Consider the following 10,898-nt stretch of genomic DNA (forward strand, 5'->3'; position numbering starts at 1 on the left):
TTTCTTTCTCATATCGTGTGCAATAGAGGGCAGCAAAGTCGATATCACGTATTAGTAACTCTACATAATTGTCGAATATAGAATTACAGTACACCCTCGCTATTCCGGTTACGGTTAATCCGGATCGACATATGAAAAATGAGGCTCAGAGTTGAGTAGATACTTTAAGAGACACATGGTATTTAGGAAGGCAGACGAGTAACTTGTCTGTTCACACAAAACTGGACAGTTTCTTCAGACTTCATTACGTTAAAAAATAAGGACAACTTCTGGAACGTCTATCGATGAATAAATTTATTGTTTTTATAGTTTTTAAATAAAGATTCCACGGTTATATTTTCTATTTACTTTCATCAGCACTACTTACACCATTAAATTCTCCATTTACTTGTGTTTAGGCTTTTTTTATTTTATTTTATGAATGCATATAGGATGTTGGTGGGAAAGCCAGAAAGAAAGAGCCCTCTGGGAAGACCAAGGCGTAGGTGGGTGGGCAATATTAAAATGAATCTTAGAGTGATAGGATGGGATGGTATGGATTTGATTGATCTGGCTCAGGATATGGACCAGTGGAGGGCTCTTGTGAACACGGCAATGAACCTTCGGGTTCCATAAAATGCTGGGAAATTCTTGAGTAACTGCAGATTTGGCTTCTCCTCAAGAAGGGCTCAGCTCCATAAGTAAGTAAATAAGGACTAACTTTTTCTTCATTAATCCAAATGACTTTTGCATAATTAATCCAGACTAGCAAGGGTTTGGAGTAATAGATCTGAGACATGTAATTAAACTATTCACCCTCTGTGGAAGTAAAATAATGTCACGCAATGGAGTGACTAAAGAAATATTTGGATTGATGACCTGATTTATTGAACCCTTACATACAGCGTATGAGTACATTTTGCACTGCAATTTATACACATTAGTATCCACAGTCACGTCTTCAATAGCCGTTGATCGGTAGCAGCTTTCAACAGAGGAAGTTCCCCTTCCTCTGGGTTCCCTAACTGTCCCTGGCCTCAGCTACGAGCTTCTCACAGCATCAGCTCACAGCTGAACCGCAGTTCTCTAACTCACTAACCTACCAATTCTCTAACTAGACTCACTGCTCACTAACTGTCCTGTTTATAACTCGGCATGGACCGCACAGAAAATACCGTTTCTCTGTTGCTGTTTATGGGTCGTTGCCTAGTAACGGGGTTGTCTAGTTATTTCTTTCGCAGTCATTGCCTAGCAATGGGTCAGCATGCCACATGCCATTGACTTAATAAGTAATGTAATATTCTGAAATAAAACTTCAGTAAGTAGTTCAGATCCTTCTCGTCCTCCTCCCATAATTGAAATGTTTCTTCCACTACCAGTTTCAGAGAAAACAGAAATGCCTTTCCTCATTACAGCCAGATGAGTTAAGAAGTTATCTTAAAATAGGATACTAAAAGTTTAATACATCTTTTTAACTTATTTCTTTATTTATCTGTGGTTTATTTCATGACCACATACCCCAGGCTACATGGAGCCAAATGGTGTAATAACACGAGTCCAGCAGGATGTACAAAGAAGCAGTTGTAGCCTAATTTGAGGTACCGTTACAGCACGTGGCTGGAGAAAACTGAAAAGAAACATGGAAAAATAATTCATTCAATAGTTGGTGCCTCCAACATATTAGGACAGGTCATCTTCCAAATAAAAGTCACAAATGAGCCATCTTGCTCAGTAATTGTGACAAGGGACATAGCACCAAACTCTAATGGAGAAGCTGAATTTCTGGAAAATGTCAACTTGAGGAAGCAGAAAGAACAATAAAATGATCTTTTGATATAATAGAAATCAGCCATTACAATTATTTTTCTCTCAGAACATTTCAACTAAGAATTCTGCCTACATATTTTGAAAAATTTACATCAGTGCTTTCATGAAATGCTTCGACAAGAGAAATGGATTTCATATCACAACAATGCACCTTCTCACACAGCACTTTTGGTAAAGAGATTTTGGTCCCCAAAACAAATTAGGTGGTGGAACATCCATCATCCTTATTTCGTGTGGCTGTGTGTCACTGTTTGACGTTCCCAGAACTAAAAGTCCCATGCACAGTTTTCAATTGGCGTTATTCAAAGACATTTGGAATAACATGATGACAGTGTTGACATGATTTTCAGAAAATTATTTCCAACAGTGTTTTCAGTCATAGATGGGATTTGGAATATGTACACAAAGTGAGAAGTCACCTACTACAAAAGTGACCACATTTACTAAAAGTCAGTGATAAAATATGATACAGGCAGTGTTAATATCAACTGGTACACATACAGGAACATAATTCAGTGTACCATCATACTTTTCAAAAGTCAAAAGTCGCACATCTGCCGGCACATTATATTTTTCAAAATTGAGACTAAAACTGAGAATGAATGTATCAGTAAACATGTTTTTAGAAAAAACGGGAGTTTAATACAGGTATATTACTGTACGTTTAACAGAATCAGTCACATTATTTAATTGTCAAACCCTGAAAGCAAAATTTATAAATTAGAAAGCTCTCATTTATTTTGTAATCATATTGATCTCACTGATATCAGTAAATAATTTCTGACAATTTTAACATCATACTTGCTAACTTTAAAATGAACTATATTACTGTTTGCAAATTGGAGGGAAAGCTGAGCCTAATATTGGGATGAAAAGGAATATAAAAAATTACCTTCTCATTCTGAAGAAAGTTAACACCTGATCTTGTTTTCATGTCATTTATGAATGTATAATGTTATATTTACATATGAATTTGTCTTATACGGATTATTGTAACCGTACATATAAGATACCAGCCATTCTATGCAGTCCTTAAAATACAACAAATTATTTTCCTTAAACATATAACTTTCCACAAAAACGTGGCAGTTTCTTATTCAACTATGTCATAGTCTTAAATCGGCACCTAAAACATTGACTTGTTAAATATTTATCCAACAATTTGAATATTACTTATGTACGTGTGTTATTCTAGGCGAGCAGTCATGAAAATGGTACAGGACTTGTCATTACTATAAACACTGTATGTTTTATAGAACAAGACAAAACATTGTGAGCTGCTCTGTTTACACATTTTCCTACATTATTACAACAATACATGGTACAGAATTTGTCAAAAATGGAGATAAGCTAGTGCATATTGCTGCTAAGTACAGTTCAGTTTAAATATCCTATCTGTAAGTAGGGATGGGTTTCTCAGACATTCAATTATCAAAATAAATAATGAGGATATTGTAATATTTCTGAATTACTGAGTAGCAAATATCTTTATTTTCTTTACATGAGATCATGAATTGCACAGCTTAGTTATAGTATGTAAACTTTATAGTTTGTAGGCAAATGATGTTAGAGCTACTTATCATGGTTGATATATATATGTATAAAACGTGCAATCCACATGATCATGAACTTCTTTAAGTGCACAAGTACAATTTGTCTGTGTCATGTAATTAATCTGATTTCTGCTAGAAAGCTTTACGGACCATGTCATTACACCACAGAACAATAAATTCATCATTTATCATAAACCTTATAAAGAGCAAGATCATAACACAATATGGATTGTATGCTAAACATGTCAACTTATGTTAACGTGTTACATTGTTATATACTACCAATTGTTTGTCCACAGTATTACCAACCACATGATATTATTAAAATATATTCTGTTATGTTTTGTCAAAACCCATTTGATCAGCAATGAACTATCAAGTTTCATCATTCATTACTGTTCCAAAATTTCTGTTGAGAAGAATTCTAAACCTATGTCTGAAGTAGAATTCTTATATTCATTTCCATTGAAACTGATATATCATTGATTTTTAATTCCCTCTATCTTTCTACCTGAGGATGGAATTATGAAAAGTTAACCAAGCAGGAAAATTTTAAATAAAGACTGAAATATTTTTTCAAGACATCCAGCAAATGCAGTTATATTAAATGTCATTTATATCTACTAACCCCATTTGTTTTGTTGACTTAAATTCGTTATTTAATTAAACTTATCAGAGGTTACATAACCTCTATTGTTTTCTCCCATCCCTATACTAATACTTGCTTCACACTGAAAAAGAAATATGCTTAACTTGGCTACTGCAAGAAGCACACTCACACAGAAGTACAATACTCTTATTTTAAGAATTTGTATCAGCATGAACTGAAGGTGTTGCCAGAAACCAGAATTCTGATGATTGAAATACTAACTGAATATCATCTAATTCACACTTTGGATTCACTCAAATGACCCTCTGCAAGTGAATTCACACCAGTGTTTTATTGTTACAGTGTCTAATTTAAAAACACAGTCGAATCTCATTAAAATACACTTCAAGATGGTATTTTTCATTCAACAATCCTTTTGTTAATAATGTCAGTATATCACACACAGTTCTGCATTATAATCAGATTCAAGTGTATAACATGCTTTAAATGACATGAGTCAGAGAAACAATACCATGAATAATGCTATAAATATTTCTAGGATTATACATGGTATGGCTGTAATTTACACAAAACTGAAGACAAACATTGCATTAAATACTTTTGGCCATTAACAGCACTCTGAAACAATGAAAATGGCAGAAATTATTTTAATACAGGCATGCTTGTGCACATAATACAATACTGTTAAGTCTCTTCTAATTTCAATCTATCCTGCTCAGTAAATACTAACTGGGCTAGTAGTGGCACTGTAATAGAAATTAAGTTTCTTAATTTGATGTTAAGTGTCTCAAACAGTGCTCAAAATTGAAAATATAAAAAACACTGTCATCTGAACGGTAAAATGGCAAATAAGTTAATGAGTAACAAGATTGGATATATATATAGAGGGACTAATAAGTGGTGTTGCTAAATGTTCATATCAACTCCATTTTGAGCTGCATGAAAGTGCTGTTACAATAGTGTATTTTTAAAACTGCATATTATGATCAATTTTTGTCATATATTAACAATTTATGTTGTATTCATACAACTGCCACCACCTCATCTCCTCATTGCCACTTCTGCTACTGTTTATTCCAAATTAAGATGTATTTGTCATAAATAAGTCATGTCTATCACGACATCAATATAAAACTGACAGAAAATAAAAATACATATAAAATATTAGAAATATTTTTACTCTGATGATTATAATAAAACACAAATTGAAAACAAACAGGAAAATTTAAATTCATTTTTTGAAAAGTTGAAGTAGTGCTGAACAGTATTTACAAATAAATTAGATACAAAATACAGATTAACAACAAACAATGCAAATTTGTAACATACCTTAGGTTTGTGGAATAAAGAAGAAGTGTGATTCAGAAATGGCTCCAGTCATAGCATTCTGACCAATATTGTAGACTGAAGAAGCATTAACATATTACAGAATGCTCACAGCACCACTTAAAAAATTCACTCATTCACTACTCATGAAAAATATTTCTTTAAAAAAACACATAAAGTTTCCTCTCCACTACACAATCACTCATACACTTCACAATATTTAAACTCGCATATCTGTAAGAGTAACCTTGACATTACAGGCTGCCATTCAACATACCTGCTTTAATTGATTTCTTTCACCTTCTCCTTTAAGTGCATTTCCTCTTCAAAATCTGTACAGTAACAAAATAAAGACTACAATATTTACCCCCCCCCCCATGACACACACACACAAACAAGTCAGATTTGAAAAACAGGAGAACAGATATTCATCATATGCTAATGATGAAGTTTCATTTCATTTTCTTTTATCACAGTCAATGAGGAAAAGTTATATTCTTGTTCTTGTAATACAGTGTGTATTTAACACCTCATATTGTTTAATACTTTCATCCAGAAGAAAGTTATCTAAATTAAGCACACACTGTTACGGGCAAATTCTTCTTTGTCTTTGGATCCATTTATCATCATCACCTGTGATGGTGAGATTCCTGGTGTTGTGTTGATGAATACATCTTACGAGGCCAGTGTAGAAAAATTATCTGGCTTGAAATACAACATATCATTCCATTAGCAATGGAAAAAAATTATTTCCATTTGCTGTCAAATGGCACAGTCAAAGCAAAACATTACTCTGATAATTTCTCATTTTGAGCTCAAGCAACTTACAATTCAACTAGTTGTATAAATTGTTCATGGACTTACCTACCTACTCCTTTTTGTCAATCCACCATTTTGTGTGAATTTATCTGCATAAGTACAGCAAGTTGCTTAATGAAAGATGTCATGTTATGTTAGGCCAGATCACTGCAGCAAGACTAGAAAGCTTCCTACTACACATAAGAGAACGAAGCACAAGATGCTTATCACAGTATCCTTAAAAACATTCCTTTTCGATTTTCAAGATTCAATATCCTGTAAATCTGCAGTCCAAGTCCACAATATTCCAAATGGCAAAATCACGGAAATGTTGTCGATTCTTCTATTACCTCTGTTCCTTACATGTCACTCATCGATCTCCATTAATCCAAATTCGCAAACAGCATTTATTACAATCATTCATATTCCACATAGAAAATGGAGGTTAAGACACATAACTGATGAATAATCAGATTCCAGTCTGCAAGTGATCTTGTTTCCTGAAAATGACATCCCTCATTACTTTGGCAAGAGATCAATATAAAACATTCTGCTATATTCAGTAACTAGTCTCAATATTCCTGCTACAAAGGATATTTGTAATCCTTATTAAATATCTTCATTTCACTCATAAGTTAACAAACAGCTTTAATTAGCTATTTAAGTTGTAGTGCTCATAATCTTACTTTCATTGTCTTAAATGTGTTGTTATAATTTAGTTGTTCCTTTGAAATAATTTGATATACATGAACCTCCTGTATTATCTCATATTTTGTTTTTTTATCTGAACTGTGTACACGATGCACTTCATAATCATGGGCTCTTTAAAGATTCGTTTTCCTCCCGCCCATTTGAAATGCTGACACATATTCTAAACATGGTCATTATGTCAGCCAGCTATGCAGTGTCTTACAGTCCTATCACAAATAGTTCATAAGTCATCTCATAGGCTTCTAGACATAGGACTTGATTTCACATGGGTGTGGTCACTGGAAAACCTTGGCCACTTAGAATATGACAGATTTAGAACTGGAATCATCAATGAAATTGAATTACCTACAACATCATATTATAGGTCTACACATGTGATCTTTGAAACTTCTCCTGGAACACAGCACCTCATTCCAAAACAAAATGGTACTATTTGGCCCCATGGGCAGTTTGTATTTTATATTGCTCTATGTTCTTCTCCTCCTTTTAACATTAAACCAGATGCACAACCTGCAGCATCTGTTTATGCAACTGTTGTAAAAGTTGCACAAGAGTTGTACTTACAGTTCCATATACAGAACTGAGAAAGTCCATAATATCTGATATAGCATTTCCAGTCTGAATTTGAAAAAGAAGATACCCAGTACATTTTAATACCATAAATTATACTTTTATGCTGAAATAAAATAAACATTTGAAGAAAAAATAAGTTTCATGTTTCCTTCATTCCAGCTATTTTATAAATACAAAAATGTAAATGGTCAATGTGCTTGCTTTTGGTAAATGAATAGGCCTTCATGTGTTTCAAAGCAGAGTATTTTCTTTCAAATTCGAAACAATGAAAGCCAAGGTTTGCCTGAAACTCACCACTTTAATAAAAATCTGAATCTTAAATTGTTCAGAGCACTGACTCAATCTGTTTAATCTCTTGGGGCTGTGTTGCTGGAGGATTTATGGGAGATGCAGCAGTCTCAACAATTTCTGGAATGACATTTTGTTCCTCCTCATTCTCCTCTTCAACGTCCTCATCAATGGGTGTCAAGGCATCAGTAACGGGTGGAACTTCAGCAGGAGTCACACAGCGCTTCATTGCTGGTGCCATGAAGCTTGTAACAGCAGATATCCCAAAGAATGCTGCTGCCATATAGAATGGTATGTCATAGCTCTCCGTTGCATCATACACGGCTCCGGCCAGGGGAGAGCCAATGATGGCAGCCCCACCACGGAACAGAATCAAGAGTCCAAAAGCATTGGTCAGCTTGTCAAGTCCGAGCAGGTCCACAAGAATGATGGATGTGAGCGAAATATACCCAGCTGGAAAATATGTAAAATATTTGTTATTGCATCTTATCATATGCAATTTCTTCATTTTTAAATGATGGGGAAGAAAAAAAAAACAGTAAGATCATGCAATACACTGATCATTGATGTTTACACATACACAGTAGAAATCTAACTTTCATTACTGGTAGAAGATAAAGGCCTGTTGCATAGGCCTCTGTATCAATATCACATTAATATTAGGTCGCATGTTAATTTCAGTTCTTGAGGAAAGAGAACTGAACATAAAGTTCAGAAATTGTGTGTGTGTGTGTGTCCATTTATAAACTAACTTTCATATAAGGGAAGTAAAACTATTTCCATATAATAAACTCATGTTGACAGCTAATGTGTTTCTGTGAAATAATTTATCAATGGTATGTTTCATTAGCCAAAATTAGAGAAGTTATTAGAGTTCTATTAAATAAAGTGAGATATACAAGAAAAAATGAATCTGAAAAACATGTCTCATTAGTTCAAGCATCATTACCACATGATGGTCAGATGGATAAATATCTTGGGAACTTTATTTCTCACAGTTCACCATTCTATAATCAATATAACATCAGTTAGGAGCCGGGACAGCGTAGTTGGTATAGTGACTGGCTATGGGCTGGATGACTGAGGGGTTGGAGTTCAAGTCCCAGTAGGGTCAAGAATTTTCTCTTTTCCACGTCGTCCAGGCCGGCTCTGGGGTCCACCCAACCTCCTATCCACTGGTTACCAGGAACTCTTTCCCCGGTGGTAACGCGGCCAGGGCGTGAAGCTGACCACTCACCTCCAGCTAGTGCCAAGGTCAAGCAAATGTGGATCTATACATCCACTCCCCCATATTTCTTCATGGCATAGTGCTTAATTAGTTTAGCACAGGGAAAACTTTACCTTTTTAACCTTATAACATCAGTTATTTTCCTCAAGTGAGATGAAAAAAAAAGTTTACTGCAGACAGACCATCTCCAGATATCCACGTCTCAGGTGAGAGTACTCACACTATAAATACATGAAGATATTTACTTTTTGGAATGAACTATTTAGTTTTCCCTGAACATAGTGTGACATGTTGCGCAAAGCCNGTGATACAGTGATACCTAGCTCCCCTACGGTAAACGTGTAGACTACTGAAGGCAGAGTGAACTGATTTGCGCATAGGGTTATAAGTCGTGAAACCCCGCAACAGTGTTAACAGATTAATGCGATTAGGGTTATAAAGTGTGAAACCCCGCAACTGTGTGATAAGTAATTGTAGCCGTTATTTGTAGATTGTTAAATAAACCAATTAACCATCTCTACGGCGTATTCTGTAACGAAACACGTTACAATATATTTCAGAATAACTTGTTTCATAGTGGTACTTAAAATGAAAGGGAACAGTCCAGCATTCTGAACATACAGAGTGTTTAATATAAGGTAACTTATTTATATGAAGGATGAGGAGGGGTTGGTACTGTAGAAGAATTTTTGTGTAAAAGGTGTGAAATAGGTATTGATAAATGATGATATATGTAGAAAGATCCATGTTGCAGGACTGATTTGATTTCAGTAATTCTAGCAATTAATTAAATAAACATATCACAAACAAATTCTTCATTTTGTCTCACATGTTCAGATAGCTCTAGCATGGAGAACATCTAATTTTACAATATATCTTATATTACCAATGGTTTGAATTAACTGAGTATTCAACAGAATTCTTAAATGTAAATCACAACAACAAAAACTGTTTCCCTTATTTGCTAAATTTACAAGAATTAGTGTAGATCCTTAATAATAACAGAAAGAAATTTACATAAGTAAATGTAGGGAAATTTTCACAGATAATGTACAGCAAAATGTCAATTATTCAGACTTTTCTTGGCTGTGTTTAAAAGAATTAACTTATGTCTATTTTCTGTAACCAAAATATACATTCATTTAGATATGTTTCAATTCTGCTTTAGGCCCTCTGATCTAGTTCTGAATTAATTTGAAACTATAATCATTCAGGCATTTGGTAGGACTCCATGACCATTGAATTGGTCCCATGCAAAGTTTATACCAACAAGAATGATCTAGACATACATTCATTATCTAGGCAGGATTCAGATCTGTGATCCCAGTCTTTGGGGGTTTACAGACCATATGCACCTTAATTCACACAGCCATTGTGATCAGAATATGTTCCAGTTAATGTTCACAAATGTTCTTATCAAAGCATGGTCCTTGTACATAAATTATAGTATCATGTTTCATTATATTTTTAAAAAGTACTCACAAATAGCAATGCCAAAAAAGATGGACATGACAATGTATCCGGCATAGGAGCTGCAAAAAGGAGTGGCTGCCACAGCCAGGGTGCTCACCACCAGGCATATATTGTTCAGTAATAGGGCATCCACCCAGGGAAAGTCTGCCACATAGCCACAAACCACCCTACCAATAGTGTTTGTGATACCAATGATAGAGAGTAGGAATGAAGCAGAGTTTGAGTCAATACCCTGAAAAGTAAATACTACATTATTGACAATACAGGTGTAAGATATAATTCTTTTACTCTAATGTCTGTATTGATAAGAGATCAAAGCCCATACTGCCTTTAATTGCTCATAATTAACTTAATCTATGTTACATTATGTGAACTTCTGCCTTAAGATGGAACTAAAATTAAAACTGCTGTTTTAAGATACTCATCTGTTATTTTTGTGTGTGTGTGTGTGTGGGTAGGGGGGGGGGGGACAATTTTTGTCCTTTTTCTACTATCTTAAATTTCAGCAATTCAAATTAGTCAATGAAATGTT

General features: G+C 34.5%; 1 protein-coding gene across 2 annotated transcripts in view; it reads right to left on the reverse strand.

Moving 5' to 3' along the window:
• Positions 1–2,730: 2,730 nt before the first annotated feature.
• The window catches only part of LOC111865547, a 175,465-nt gene continuing 167,297 nt past the window's right edge, over positions 2,731–10,898 (reverse strand). For both annotated transcript variants that reach the window (XM_023853676.2, XM_023853677.2), the window contains exons 8-9: positions 10,376–10,598; positions 2,731–8,118 (exon numbers count right to left, since the gene is read on the reverse strand). In XM_023853676.2, the coding sequence (XP_023709444.1) occupies positions 7,703–8,118; positions 10,376–10,598 (639 nt within the window). In that variant the 3' untranslated portion in view covers positions 2,731–7,702. The remainder of the gene's footprint in view (positions 8,119–10,375; positions 10,599–10,898) is intronic.

Source organism: Cryptotermes secundus, unplaced genomic scaffold (assembly GCF_002891405.2).
Source record: "Cryptotermes secundus unplaced genomic scaffold, Csec_1.0 scaffold836, whole genome shotgun sequence".
Lineage (NCBI taxonomy): Eukaryota > Metazoa > Arthropoda > Insecta > Blattodea > Kalotermitidae > Cryptotermes > Cryptotermes secundus.